The 15,645-nt window shown below is 33.2% G+C and overlaps 3 protein-coding genes across 5 annotated transcripts; 1 reads left to right on the plus strand and 2 right to left on the minus strand.

The window, feature by feature from the left end:
• The first annotated feature begins 291 nt into the window (after window positions 1-291).
• LOC107260910 (pentatricopeptide repeat-containing protein At2g41080) lies at window positions 292-4,841 on the plus strand. 2 transcript variants are annotated; one of them, XM_048372827.1, is made up of 2 exons: window positions 294-2,360; window positions 2,524-4,841. In XM_048372827.1, the coding sequence occupies exons 1-2, from the start codon at window positions 358-360 to the stop codon at window positions 2,612-2,614; spliced, it is 2,094 nt and encodes a 697-aa protein (XP_048228784.1). In that variant the 5' UTR covers window positions 294-357; the 3' UTR covers window positions 2,615-4,841. The 2 variants fall into 2 exon arrangements, with proteins under 2 accessions (XP_015571962.2, XP_048228784.1); XM_015716476.3 differs by lacking the exon at window positions 2,524-4,841 and having other exon boundaries at window positions 292-2,512.
• LOC8264616 (F-box/FBD/LRR-repeat protein At1g13570) lies at window positions 3,717-5,414 on the minus strand. Its single transcript, XM_048373135.1, has 3 exons — window positions 4,467-5,414; window positions 4,275-4,352; window positions 3,717-4,094 (listed from the first exon to the last, which is right to left on the minus strand). The coding sequence occupies exons 1-3, from the start codon at window positions 5,346-5,348 to the stop codon at window positions 3,717-3,719; spliced, it is 1,338 nt and encodes a 445-aa protein (XP_048229092.1). The 5' UTR covers window positions 5,349-5,414.
• A 2,819-nt stretch (window positions 5,415-8,233) lies between these two features.
• Window positions 8,234-15,004, minus strand: LOC8264617 (inorganic pyrophosphatase TTM2). 2 transcript variants are annotated; one of them, XM_048372997.1, is made up of 12 exons: window positions 14,729-15,004; window positions 12,970-13,332; window positions 12,092-12,206; window positions 11,728-11,923; window positions 11,515-11,628; window positions 11,139-11,312; window positions 10,555-10,749; window positions 10,012-10,134; window positions 9,823-9,944; window positions 9,615-9,738; window positions 9,222-9,491; window positions 8,234-8,731 (listed from the first exon to the last, which is right to left on the minus strand). In XM_048372997.1, the coding sequence occupies exons 2-12, from the start codon at window positions 13,304-13,306 to the stop codon at window positions 8,528-8,530; spliced, it is 1,974 nt and encodes a 657-aa protein (XP_048228954.1). In that variant the 5' UTR covers window positions 13,307-13,332; window positions 14,729-15,004; the 3' UTR covers window positions 8,234-8,527. The 2 variants fall into 2 exon arrangements, with proteins under 2 accessions (XP_048228954.1, XP_002514541.2); XM_002514495.3 differs by having other exon boundaries at window positions 14,808-15,003.
• Window positions 15,005-15,645: the final 641 nt, after the last annotated feature.

Raw genomic sequence — 15,645 nt, forward strand, 5'->3', positions numbered from 1 at the left:
CATAAAATTAATGTATTGAGAATAAATTATATATAGAAAATTTAAAATCAATAATAAATTATATAAAATAAAAAATTTATCGTAAAATTTCAGCTAAATACTTAGTTCTATCAAATAAGTAATTGATATGAAGAATATTATGTTCTAAATTAATTTCAAAATAACAAATGGAGTATATTTTACATTTTTTGAAGCACATCCCTAAATATTGTGAGGAGCTTATTTATACCTTTTGCTTAAATAAATACTAGTAATTCATCTAATGTAAGAATTAGTGTTAGCCGACAAAAACGAACTGACATTTATGTGGTCTTATAAATCACTTGCAAGCCGTAAGGGCCACTGTATTCTTAAGTTATGCATGGGCGGCAAATCCTGTTTTGGTCATCTAAATACATCTCGATCCGGCGCCGTTTTGTCTCTACAAACACGGGGCAATCTGCCTCTTCTCAATCTCTAGTACAAGAATTCACGAACTTGTGCTCTAACGGACTCATAAAAGAAGCATTTGAGAGTTATAATTCCTTAATATGGATAAACCCATCTCTCTTCTCTCACATTGTTCAGTCATGCATACCCAAAAAATCACTACTTGTAGCCAAACAGCTACATTCTTTAGTAATCACTTCTGGGTGTTTTTACAAAGAGAAATTTTTAAGAAATCACCTTTTAAACATGTATTCGAAGATTGGAGAATTGCAGACAGCTTTATTGCTGTTCAACTCAATGCCAATGAGAAATATTATGTCTTGTAACATTTTGATTAACGCATATATACATAGTGGGGAGTTGGACAGTGCACGTAAATTGTTTGATGAAATGCCTGAAAGAAATGTTGCCACTTGGAATGCTGTGGTTGCTGGGTTGATACAGTTCGAGATTAATGAAGAGGGTTTGAATTTATTTAGGGATATGTATGAGTTGGGCTTTCTTCCTGATGAATATACTCTTGGTAGTGTTCTTCGCGGTTGTGCTGGTTTAAAATCTATGTATGCAGGAAGGCAAGTTCATTGTTATGTTGTGAAATGTGGGTTTGAATTTAATTTGGTTGTTGGTAGTTCATTGGCTCACATGTATATGAAAAGTGGTAGTTTAAGTGAAGGAGAGAGAGTTATTAAATCTATGCCGAGTCGAAATATTGTGGCTTGGAATACACTAATTGCTGGCAAATCTCAAAATGGCCATTCTGAGGAAGTTCTGGATCTGTATAATATGATGAGAATTATGGGTTTTAGACCTGATAAAATTACTTTTGCAAGTGTAATTAGTTCATGTTCGGAATTGACTACCCTTGGTCAAGGTCAACAGATTCATGCTGAAGTGATTAAAGCTGGTGCTAGTTCTGTTGTTGCCGTGACTAGTTCTTTAATTAGCATGTATTCAAGATGTGGGTGTTTGGAAGATTCTGTAAAAGTTTTCTTGGAATGTAAAGATGTTGATGTCATACTCTGGAGCTCTATGATTGCTGCTTATGGGTTTCATGGACGAGGAGAAGAAGCTATTAAACTGTTTCACCAGATGGAGCAGGAGAATCTGGAGGCAAATGATGTTACTTTCTTGAGTTTGCTTTATGCTTGTAGTCATTGTGGATTGAAGGACAAAGGGGTAGAATTTTTTAAGTTAATGGTGGAAAAGTACGGAGTGAAGCCTAGATTAGAACATTATACGTGTATGGTTGACCTACTTGGTAGGTCAGGGTGTTTAGATGAAGCAGAGGCCAAAATAAGATCAATGCCTGTAAAAGCGGACGCTGTCATTTGGAAAACTTTGTTATCAGCATGTAAAGTTCACAAAAACGCTGACATGGCAAGAAGGGTTGCAGAAGAAATTCTTAAGCTTGATCCTCAGGATTCAGCTTCGTATGTGCTTCTGGCTAATGTCCATGCTTCTGCTAAGAGTTGGCAGGTTGTCTCAGAGGTAAGAAAAGCCATGAGAGACAGGAATGTGAAGAAGGAACCAGGTATAAGTTGGTTGGAAGTGAAGAATCAGGTTCATCAGTTCTGCATGGCTGATAAATCACATCCAAGTCTAGAGGCGATTGATTTGTATCTGAAAGAGTTGATGGAACAGATGAAACTGCGAGGGTACGTTCCTGACACTGGCTCTGTTTTGCATGATATGGATAATGAGGAGAAAGAATACAGTTTGGTCCATCACAGTGAAAAATTGGCTATTGCTTTTGCTCTAATGAACACTCCACCAGGTGTGCCAATAAGAATAATGAAGAACTTGCGTGTCTGTAGTGACTGTCATGTAGCCATCAAATACATTTCTGATATTAGAAACCGAGAAATCATTGTCCGAGATACTAGTAGATTTCACCATTTCAAAAATGGAAAATGTTCCTGCGGAGATTACTGGTAAGATGAAACTACACAACTTCTACTGTTTTTCTCGTCAATGTTTTCTTGTTGGAATCACATCATACTAATACTGAGTTAAATGATCAACATCTTGATCACATTTTGTTCCCTTGCCAAGTTTCTTAAGATGAAGGTAAAATTTAATATGAGAATGTTGCAGGGTTCTTCTTTATGGGTTACAGGTAGAAATTCATTATCGACAGGCCGATAATCGAAAAGAAACAGAAAGGAAAAGTAGAGGATCAATGTGAAGTTAACTATGTCTAGAAAAAAAGAAAAGAAAAAAAATAAGACAAGACAATCAAGGTAAATCCTTGCTATGCACAAAGCAAAAATCAATTATGGAGTAATTACAATAAGTTCCCCTAGGTTAGGTCATAAGTTCTATGTTCCTTGACTAGAAAATTCTTCCATCAAGGTTTTTTCTTTTTTCTTGTCTAACTTTGCCCATAACTGAATTATTACTTTCACTTCACCCCGTGTTTTTGCTCCATTAAGGACTTTACTTTTGGCTTGTAAATCTTTCTTTTTTCTTTTAAGTTTATTATTGCTTTAAGGAATGCAGCAATTGTTTTTCTAAAAGGACCCTTTTGTGATTGATCCATTGCAGCTATTATTTATATTAACTCAATTACAGTAGAAAGGTAATGTGACACAACCCTTTTATTAAAACATTCAAACTCACTGTCAATTCTTTTTTTTTTCTTTTCGCTTTCCTACTAGAGTTAATATTTTTACTCTTACTAATAAGTAAGAGTAAAATTAAGAAAAGAATAATTAATACCTAGAAAAAGAAAATATTTTATAACGGAAAGGGTAGATGCAAAGTAAAGAAGAAAGTCGTAAGAATAAAAGCCAAAACAATTCCAAATTTAGAGAATCCATTCTCAAGTTAATAGCAAAGACAATATATCTCTAAATCCACAAAATCAAAACAAGCCAAAAACCATTCTCACCGAAACCATCTCTTCTTACCTCACTAAGATTAAAAGAAACATCAAGATTTAACCCCTAAAGGAAACACATAAAGCAGGCAGCGTCAGATGAATCAATTGCATCCTCCCTTTACTCAAGAGAACTATCTTTTATGGTTTCAGATTCGATGGGAGAGTGGAGACGAAAGGTGCAAAAACAACACTCGACCAACTAGAATTACAACTAAGGATCCGTTTGGTTCAAAGTTTGGGAATGAGAATGTGGGTAGGAATAGAAATGAGAACGGAGAAGAATGAGAATGTGAATGATTATACTATTGATGGGTAATCTCATTCCAATTATAGAGTTATTTCTAATGAACCAAATACCCACAATGGAAATCACTCATTTGCATTCCCATGCCACCTCTACTTTCTCTCAAAACCAAACGGTGTGGGAAGAAAATTGGGTGGTGGAGGCGAAAGGTGCAAAATCAGCACCGGCAATGCAATGGATCTGTGGTTTTCCTGAAGCCTTGCAGAAAGGCTGTAACTGTGCCCTTACATATGCCTCAATATCGGTACAACAAGTCATGCTTTCAATGGTAAGCTCCTCGAGCAGAGGGGAATTGGCCAGTACGAATTGACTAAACTTTATCTCAGGATTATTTTTACCAAAACATGTTCTTCTATCGAGACATGCTCTTATGCTCATCTTACGGAGTTGGTTCATCAAAGAGCAGCCCGAGGTTTCATCTTCTTCTTCCCAAAACTTGGATACAGACTGCAAGTTATACACTTTTTCGCAGCAACAGGCCTGCACAAGAAAATAAGTCTGGCTTTAGCCATTTTATACAAAGGCAATGTACAGAACAACCGAGAATCACCCCGATGCTACTTAGTATGTACTCCCGTTTAAGCTGAGCGCGTGCAGGCTAGGGGAGCTTTTAATCAAGGAAAGGAGAGGTGAGATCTCCTCCACTCCTCTAAAACATACATCACCTAGTTTGAGGATCTTTAGATGACTGCTACAAGATGCTAAAACTTGCATCAACCCACTGCTTGCAGTCAAGGACTTGAAGCATAAAAAAAAAAAACACAAAACAAAATCAGTGCCATGGATTTCTAGACACTGCACCAAGACCACTCCAAAATGAAAACCAAGGAAAAGTTTGTAGATTTTATGTACCTCATTAGAAACCCATTGAAAGTGAAGCTCCTCAAGTGCAGGTGGCAGATCAGAAATGGAGAATGTATTACCTGTCATTTTCCTCGTGTAGCTGCAGTAGGGTCTCTGTGTATCTAAATTGATTGACAACACTGCAAGACGAGGAGTATCGAAACAAATAGAAGTTAATTCTCCTTCAAAGCTAAAGTACTTGAGGTTAGGGACTTCGACTTTCAGAGCACCATCAAAATACAAGCCCTTTGCTGTTATTTTTTCCAGGAGTGGGCTGCTGGCCATTATCCCTTCAAATGCAGGCCTCGTTATTGCAATTGTTCTTAGCTCAAGTGTAGTAAGATTCTGAAATCCTTTAAATGAGCATGGGGGATCGGTTAGTATAAAACCACGAAGCTTTAAATGCGTCAGCTGTTGACAGGAATACAAGTTACAGGACAGCGGAGTCTGCATCATAGTCTCCAAGGTCAAGTCTTGAATACAACTTTTTCGTAGTCTGTAAATCCATGCTTGTAAAGCAAGATTTTGGTCAACAGTATCCACAAAGGCAGAAAATTTTCGGATTGCCCCTTCATGTTGATAAAGAATGTAATGTATAACAGACTCCAATTCCGGCAGGGTTTGAGGTGGATTGTCGACTGTGATAACAGGAATTGTATGCCATTTTTCCTTCCAATTCTTTGATAATATGCTTGTCCTTACAGCTTCCTTGATTGTCAAGTTTGATAAAACTTTGTCTATCACATCCTGTGGAAGTTCACTGATTCTATCTGATTCTGAATTTGAACAATGTTTCTTCATCGTTGCGTCAAGCTTCCTGTTGTCTACATCAGGCATCCTCTTTGCCATGATAATTATTCTGAAACGACACCAAATCAATATAAATATCATGTACTTTCCCTTTCTAATTCATCGGAGAAATTAACATAAAAAGTTTCATGGTATATATCAATCATAATATCACAACAAATCAGAGAACAAGATATAATTAATAATCAAAACAATATTGCAGACCACAACAAAAAATCTTGAGCCATCACAAACAAAATTCAAGAGAGAACCGACTACATTCAAGCTATTTTAATAACAAAATTAATTCAGAGTTTTTGAACGAAAAAGAAAATCAATATTATTATTATCAAATTCTAGTATTTCATTATTATAGCTTAATTATATGCATGCATATTATCAATATTCACATAAAAGAGAAATCTCTCTCTTAACTAATATATAAGGAAGGAACAATGACTATCTTTATGATAGTGGTTAATTTCGAAAAATTAAATAGTAAAACAGAAAAAACTCTGGTTGATAAAATGCCTCTGTCTTCAACATTAATTTATACCGGTGGCGGCGGTGGCAACCGCGATATAGTGTTTTTTTTATAGTGACGGGGTGAAAAAAATCTGTACTAGCTTATACTTTATACCCACATTAGAGTTTGAGTTTGAGTTAACTTCATATTTGAAAATTCTACAGTTTCACATTTTGTTTTAAACATCCAATATGATTATACTACTAATTACAATGGATTTTATTAAAATAACATAAGATAATTTTAAATATGTATACATTCTTAAAATTTATGAAAAAATAGTATAATTTGTAAAAGAAAAATTGTCAATATTTATAACTTAATAATAAATTTCATAATTACGAAACAATTTAGTACTTTATAAATTTATCAATTTTTTCATAAATTATTATATTTTTTAAAAATAATAACTTTTTATGATATTATTATTTTATCATAAATAGTATTACTTACAAGATTTAGTATAATTTGCAAAAATAATATGTAGAGGATTGTCATTTTTTGTAGTTAAGCAATAAATATTATGATTATAAAAATAATTTAATATTACTCGTAAATTTACCAATTTTTTTATAAATTATTAAATTTTACAAAAGTAATCATTCATTTAATAGTTATACAAACTTAATATAATTTATGAAAAATATAAAAGGAATTATTATTTTTCATAATTTAGTAATAAATTTTACAATTATAAAAAATTCAGTATTTTTCATTAATTTACCAATTTTCTCATAAATTATTAAGTTTTTTAATTTGTACTTTCACAAATAGTAATTCTTATAAAAAATTAGTATAATTTGTGAAAATATATGAAGAGAATTGTCAATTTTCATAATTTAACAAAAAATTTGCAATTACAAGAAAATTTAATATTTTTTATAAATTTATCAATTTCTTCTTAAGTTTCGAAATTTTACAAAAATAATTATATTTTTATAATATCATTCATAATTTTGTATATAATTTAGTGAAAATAAAATTATAAAAGAATTTCATATTGTCAATCATTTTTATATATAAATTTTAATGGATAAAATTTAATATATTTATACATGTAGAGTGTTTAAAACAAAATAACTATAAAATCACCTTCATGTTTTTATTTTATATGAATTTTTCTAATCAGTGCCCTGATAGCATTAATTAATAATAATAATATATATATATTGTAATTACTTAAGAGATAAATATGTAATCAGTTATTTTATTTATTGTTTTATTTTCAGATAAACGTATTAGCTTTTATATATATATATATATATAATGGTAATATTGTATACTAATTAATGATACATTTGATTCTTTTAAGGAAAAATAATCTGAAATTATTATGGGGCTAAAGAAATAGAAATTACAAATGGCAGCGGCATGCGGCACCGATCGAAACAAGCAGAAGGTTTCCGTGAGAAAAGAGCCCCGGAAGCAGCCTGATGAGCTGCAGAATTATAATCACGTCCGATGCAATTAGGGAAACAGATTCCTAAAGGAGATAGAAAAGTAGCTTTCGGTTTCGTGTTCACAACATCAACCGCATTAGAGCAGAATGCACAATTGATGAACGCCCATTGCAGCAGAAGCAGAAAGTACAGCAGGAACCACCAGGCATAGTATTGGTATTTTGCACCAACAAAATCGTGTTTCTTCATTTAAATAAAAATTAATTTTCTTCTTGAAAAGACACCAACAAAATTGTAAACGATCTGGGTGGAGGATAAGATTAACAAGAACATAACAGGTAAAATAAGAAAAAACAAAGCAAAACTTTCTATGTAAACATATAAACAGAGTCATTTTTATGGCGCTCTTAGTCTTCCAAAGACATTACTATTTTATACTTCTTAATATAATTTCTTGTAAATCTGCAAAAATTATTTAAATTTAACGTTAAAATATAGCTTTCTAAAATAAAATAACATAATAATAGAAGTATTACTACTTTCAGTTGTTAAAAGAAAAAGTTTAAATTTGCAGTGTCATAAATCACAGTATTTCAAGCAAACAACTTTCAGAGTCAACTCTCTTTTCACGAGTTGATTTTTTTATTTGTTAGATTCTAATATATTTCTCATCGAGAAGAAAACTTTAAAAATTGGATTTAAATTAATTTTTCAATATATACATTTAATTTCATCATCTGTTTCTTTTACTTGTTGTTTTATCTTTTATAAGTGCCTAATTAATTGATGAATAATATTATTATCGTAAAAAGATAATTAAAAAATGATTAAACAATAATTATGGAAGGTGCCCTTTAAAACAGAAAACTCGGTGAGAAATAGGAGAAAGGAAGGAAAGAGGTTAATGCATAAAATTTTCCATGAAGAGTTAACAGATTAACTTAGAACTACTGAATCAACAGGATGAATTTCAAATTCTCACAAGACTCGGTTTAAGATTTTCCTGTGCGATTCCTTATCTGAAAAACTCAACTGGAATGCAAGCTTGTGAAAAAGAAAAAGAAACAATGTAGCTGCATTTATTTTTGCTATTAATGTAAACCATGTTGATTATAGAACATCACACAGCTGATTTATAGTACTACTAAGAAAAATTTGCCTCCGAGTTGCAGAAAAGAAGAAAGGCTCTTTGCCCTTCAATACTTGTCAAACAAAATTTACTCTCATCAATCCATTTCACTTTGCCGGGCAGAAGGGCAGCAGCACATTATACTTTGTCGGAGGATCCTAAAGAGAGTGAAATAATTCTAAAGATGAAGGAACAAGAATCTGAACCCATTGAAACCTATTCTATGCTAGAAAATTCGCCGGAACATGCTAAATCCTATAACACCAATAGACAAAACTAGAGCGATTTTTGTGATATCAGAATCAGCAATCATGCTTCTCCTGTTTGTTCTTACTTGCCGAGACCTCTCTCCTGCATTTTCGCGAAGGAGATTATTTAACGTATCCAACTGATGCATCACTTGTCGTTGTCCCCTCATAATGCCAGTTATCTGCATCACACAAAATGTTAAAGTTCATAAACCACCCAGGAAGGAGAATGAATGAAGCAACCGTCGACCACTAAATATACATAAAAATCCAGCCGATGATGGAGTCTCAAAGGCTAGAGTGTCTTAACTTTTCTCTTTGGTTTATTTACTGATTAGTAAACCTCTTTTTTTCTTTTTTGTTCTTTTTTTTTTTTTCTTAGGGGCTTTACGTGTGTTTTGCGCAAAATTGAGTTAGTTCTTTAAACTGCAAGTCCCACAAAAAAAAGAAAGTAAAGGTCAAATTACTTGATGCCCTTTAACAATATAAAGACTACAGTATTATTTATAAGTCAACACCAGAAGTCTAGTAGCACCTTAATCTAATATGCAACATTGGAGAACTTTATTCCCACATCTTGACTTGGCGACATATAACTTATACCATAGTGAATTAATAAAAATATATAGATATTAAAAAAAAATGACAATTCACAGGGTCCAGTTTTGCTACCTCCTCCAGCAAAGGTGATTCCTTGGCCAATTGGGTGGAAGACGAGGAATTAGATAATTTTGGTCCAGTCAAGGAACCGTTGCTCAAACCGGAGAGGAAGTAAGAAGTGGGAGCAGTGCCGTTACATGCTTCAGCTTGAAGAGCCAAGTTCTGTTGGCTTGGAGAGCTTTTGTTGTTTAATTTGGAATTTAGCTCCTCCATCCGGTTCGTGAACTCATCCATTCTATCATTAAGCGAGGAGATCTGTTCTGATAGTTGAGTGAGCATTCCCTACGGACAAAAGGAATAAAGAAAACTGACGAAAGGAGATTGCAAATATAGATATTTAATTGTACAGCTTCATTCCATCAAAATACAGTCAGAATAGTTTACAAAGAAAATTGTACTTGATACCTCGTTTGCTTGCACTGCTGATGAATCTGAGTTTCTTTCATTATATCTTCTGTCGCTTGCAGCAAGTCCTGCAAGCTTGGACAAGTTCTTGTCCCTTTGACTTGAATATGAATGCGACATACCACTGCTTGATGTCAATAATGACCAAATATATTAGATAAAGGAAAGGCAACGTAACAATAAACAAAGTCGCATCGGTGGCTTGCACCTTTTGAGGTTCTTGTTTCTCATTGCTACCCTGTCAGCAGAGGCTCGCAAAAGTGCTTCTTTGGGGCTTGAAACTAAATCCTCATCCAGGCTGAGTTTTGTCTTTAAATCATCTGGTAAAGCCTGCAGAATTATCAGATCAGGACTACCTAAGCAAGATAAGCCATCAAAAGTATCGGATGTTTCATACCATAACTTCATTTACAAGCTTTTCCAGTTGAATCTGTTCTATATAGGTACGTGGAACATATGAGCCCTCTAAACCTAGCTGCTCCGCAACACATCTCACAACCAACCGATCTCTTCCTTGCACCTTTTCAGAAAATAAGAATGCAAGATTTAAACAGCTTACATGACAAAATTACCAATTAGGTCTTTGGAAACAACAAAGCTCAATGACTATCAGTTCTGATCAAGCAATATAATGAAGAATCATAACATTTACAAGTGCTCTAGTAACTCCAGGTTAAATACCATAACTCTGCTTCAAAAACCGTAAAGAGAGCCTAAAGATTAAATTATCATTCAACATTCTATTGAAAATTGTTATTTTATGCACTATAACCAACTAATAAGAAAACAAGTACATTAATCTTTGACTGAGGATAAGAAACATGAAAGAGGTGTTTTAAGCATTCATATTTCCTACACTGAGAAATTTCCTATTTGCAAGGAAGAATCACGTAAATGCCTACTTCTAAGTAGATGTAGGCACAGCAATCTTTAGTGTTACCTGGATATATTGACGATTTAGTTGTTCCAACCAATCAATTTTTACACACACTCTATCATTAAAGAATACATGGCTGCTTCTTTTAAGGATGGTTGCTATTGTATATCCTAGGGCCATCAACCCACCGAGAAGCCGCACGCTGACTTCAAAAGTGATCCTTGGCGATATAACAAATGGATTATCAGTGACCCATTCCTGAAATTAAGAATAACCATAGATAATAGTATGTAAAGAATGATACATAAAATGCATTTCATATGAAAACAAATAACCCAAATTCCAAAGTGCCATAGAAAATATACAATGTGACCCTAAATATTTTTAGTAGGATATGCATATCAATATAAAGCAGAAACATCATTTCTAAGGAAAACCAGCAAAGAAACACCAATGACATAGAGGAAGAAAGCTGACTATATCCTAGTTTTGCACAGTTCAGCAATACATATAGTATCTCCTCTCCAACATGCTATGCAAAATTACGTCTCATAAAAATATGCTTCCACTTATCAACGCCTGCAGATTACTCAAGTCTGCCAAAACTATAATTAGAAAAATAAGAAACTAAATTCTAAAGGGCAAACCTCAAACATAAGATTGTATTTTCCATCTTTATTCCTCATTCTCAGATATGACTGGCAAGATTCTGGATCTTCACCAGGTGGTAAAAGATATATATCATAAGTCTGCTCTGTTGCCTCTGTATGCTCTTCAGAAAGAACAGCCTTGATCTGATCCACTTTCACTTTCTTTGCTGACTACAACAGACACAAGTACTCAGAAATCAATATAGACAACATCATTTTTACCAAATAGCTACTAATTGGCAGAGTTAAGATTCTAAAACTCCTCTTTGAAAAGGAAATCTAGGAAGCGCACTAAACAGAATCAATATAAGTATAAGAATTACAAAATAAAACAGAATAGACAAAACAGGAGAAAATCAAAGTGGAAATCAACCTTTAATATGTAAGTAGGACTCTGGAATCCAGAGAAAGGGTTGAATTTGTTTATGATTTTTATATGTGCTGTTTGAAGATCCGGCTCAATAAAAGCTTTATACATTGGATACACCTGTAATATAAGTTATGTTAAGTGCTTAAATAGCAGTATTATGCATGACTGGTTTTAAAGCAATTTTAAGGAATGCCAAAATATATAACAAAAGCAAACCGTTTCAGATATCTGCTGGATAATTTCCTCTGGTGCTTGGCCAGCACGTTGGATGTCCCGTAAAACTCGTTTCACAAGATCAAAATGAACTCCTCCTGTTACTGATACTCGTAGGTCTAGCATAGGCCGCAGCTTTTCACTTAAAGCATAGATACCCTCAATAATCACTATGCGAGAAGTTGGGACTTCAAGTGTCCTATCACAATTAAAAGATTACCTTAGATTTGATGTAGATGCCAGATATGGAAAAGGAGAAGTCTATATGATCAGAACTTGATCACTTTAAAGACAAAAGGAATAAATGACTAATTTAAGATACAACAATATTAAAAAGATAATAATAATAAAGGAAGCACTAGCTAACCTATATCCAATGCGTGAGCTAGATTTGAAATCATAGATTGGAACCTCAACTGCTTTTCCTGACTTTAAATCTTGGACATTCTTCAGCAATGTGTCATAGTCAGTCAAGCGTGGATCTGTTTAAGAACCATAAACCAATCGCATAAAAAATGTTTTATCTCAATTTTAAACCATCTCATTATTCTGAAAAGAAGAATGGCTCAAAATTCTAAAACCTACAACAGTATTTAAGAACTATAACCATAATTAGATAAAATCATCTTTTGATATGGACTGAAAACTACTAGACTGCAAGCTTTTGTAGAAGTTTCATAAAATTCTAACCAAGATGAAAATTTCAATGAGGCAGCAGCAATTCTTCCAGTCCATGAGATGATGCTTAAAAGGAAAGAAACAAGGATAAAGCTTCATTTCTTTCTCATTGTTAGGATAAGAGATACATCACTTATCCAATGCAGATAACAGTTAAAACCATATTTATATTAAGAATTAAACAAAAGTCTCCCCAGTCTCAAAGTTTCTATAGATCAAGTCTAGTCCCTCTGAGATCTCTGTGCTCCAACAACCTCATTAACCAGCAAACCAACTGACTAGTAATTCCCAAGAATACAAAAGCACTGTATAACAATTAACCCTCAATCATACTCGGGGCAATGCTTTCTCCTACCCAGCCAATTGTCAATTGAGAGTGAGAACCCATACACTGCCCTCAACTTAATACACATATCAGCAGAGTTATCAAACAGATTAAACAAACATCTCGTGGACCTGTCTAAAAAATTGGTAAAGACAGGTCTTTTATATGTGATATTTACTCAGAACTGCTCAAAAGAATACTATTTGTAAATGCAAAGGCCAACAAGTTCAAAGATAAATCACCGTCAAAGTTGCCGTCTACAATTCTGCTAGAATCATTGTAGTTGTCCATTGAAATAACAGCAACACTGGGAATGAAATGGAGTACCTTCTCTGTGAAAACAGTCTTCCCAGCCCCTGAAGGACCTGCTAAACCTACCAGGATAATCCCATCATTCTTTTGGGCCAACAATTGGCATGCACGAATAAATAAAAAAAAGCCTTTCTCAAAGGTGTAAGTCTGTTGGATTGGAACAATCTCATAGCGGTCACAGTCCTTTCTCTTAACCAATCTCACTTGGTCTTTTAAGAGGCCCTGCTTTTTCTGGTGCAATTCAATGCCAGACATACCTTGGGCCATTAGAAGATAATGCTGGCTTCCTCTGACTGAAAGGAAAAAAACAATAACCAAAGTCAATATTGTCAAATATAAGAGGGGGGGGAGGGGGGGAGAGAAAGAGAGATGATAACGACAGAGAGAAAGTGAAAAATAAAATATACATAACAATAAGAAATTCAATCCACCAAAATATAGCAGGGGGAAAAATTAAAGTATAACTACAATATGATTAAAATAGCACAACTAAAGGGTGTAGAAATAGTAAAATAAGATGAGAGGCTTAAATGAATAGCAGCAATACAAGTAAAAGATTTTCTTTAACAAAACCAATGTGCTGAAGTTCTTGATAAAATAACAAGCATCAATCAGAAGATGGCTAAAATGATTAGTTTCTTTATGCTTAGTGATCATCCAAATGAACACCGCAATAATCACAATTTGGAAACAAAAGATCATTATACAATACCCGATTGCCCAATGCCATGATATACATAATGCAACAAAATGATCCCATGTTTGGAAGAAATAAAAACCTCCAAAGCAGTCCAGATTATATATTAGTTGCAAAAATACTTTTAATCCATGCTTCAGAGCAAACACTAGTCAATTACTCATGGGTCTTACAGCTCAATTATTGGTATATATTGTAGCCAGCTGAATTCTAAGCTTTTCAAAATTTTCATTTCCTACCACAATATTTAACCATCTTATGTGTGGATACAGAAGTAACAGTTGCATGAAGAGAACAAAAGGAGAAACTGAAAGAGAATATTTAAAATTGCCATGCTCATTCTGAATATAAGTTAACATAGTCACATTAATTCATACAAATAAAACCGAAAGCATCACAAACCCTGATTCGCCAATTAACATACATAATTTTAGTTTCAAACTGCAATGCCAGATTACAAGACTAGAACATATAATTGCCACATTTAGCAGTGCAGCAAGTACTTAAAAAGAAGAAAAGGTTCCAAAAGAAGCAAAAGGAAAGGTTACTTCAACTTAAGTAAGCTAATGTAAATTAACTAACTTATGATTTAAATACTCTAAAATATTACCCTTACCAACTTGATTATGACAAAAACAAGAAAAAATTGATCCAAAACATCCACCATTGTAGAAGCCAAAAACATCACAACAAAATTTAAATAACAAACAAAACACACACACACATACAGCCTCAAAATTCTTATTAATGCAGAAAACAAATCTCCACAGGCCAAACCACATAAAACAAGGCGAGGTAAAACCTCAGTTACATCAACTTGTACAGACACCCCCAAGAAAAGAAAATTCCATAGCAACCGCTTTTATCAAAACACAGAATCAAATGATCAGAACAAGGAATACGCAGATACCAAAATGGCAAAACAAACAATACCCAGAAGGCAAATATGGATCAAAATCAGCAAAACAAATTATAACGGTGACAACACTAACCGAATCCAAAACAAAACAAAACAAAAAGTGAGTTGTTCAGTTTAATTTTTAATGAACAATGAGTCGGTCAGTCACTCACAGAAGAGATTTTACTACTCCTTTAAGGTAGGTTCTCTCAATAAAATAATAAAGATATTTCCCTTCTCAGTATAAAATAGGTATCCGAATTTTTTTTTAATATCAATAGAGTTTGTGTTCTAGAGAATCTGTAATTACACACAAACACGAGAAAGGCCCAGATGTATAGAAAGAAAAGGAGAGAGAGAGACAAAGCGAAATAGAAACAGAGAGAGATGTGTATATATAGGGTTCTTTAATATTAATTTATTTAATTTATTTAATTTTCAAGATTTTCGTGTTTACTTCACCACTGGTCAATGTCTAATTCTTTTATTGTTACAGCAAGAGTGCGGTTTTCATGACTATGGGGATCATGGGTTCGTTCAGGATATAGATTTTGCTAGGGTTCACTTATCAAAAAAATAAAAAATAAAAAAATAAACAAAAGCCATTAATTGATTGACATAAATTTTTTAAAAAGAAAAGCCTTCTGAAATTGAGGTTTTATTTTTTTTTGTTAATCAAGTTCATTATGATTAGATCTTGGTATTTATTATGAAAATCAACCTGCAACTGATATTTATTGCCTTGATGATGGCTTTTAACAATTATTTATTATAAAGGACCAGTGTGTTTTTATTCATTTGGAGACATGTTTGATTGCTAATAAAGTCCCTTTTGTTATTGTAATGGGCAAAAGCAATTTAAAAATAAAAACTTTTGGCTTTTTAGAAATTTAATCCCTTTATTTGTTCATTTTGTTTTTAATCTATTTAATTTAAAAATTCTATTCCCAGCTATTATTTTCATCAATTTTTTATTTTTTATTTATTAATCGTCAGCTTCTTATTGTTAAA

This window comes from Ricinus communis, chromosome 4, assembly GCF_019578655.1.
Source record: "Ricinus communis isolate WT05 ecotype wild-type chromosome 4, ASM1957865v1, whole genome shotgun sequence".
In the NCBI taxonomy this organism is placed as follows: Eukaryota; Viridiplantae; Streptophyta; class Magnoliopsida; order Malpighiales; family Euphorbiaceae; genus Ricinus; species Ricinus communis.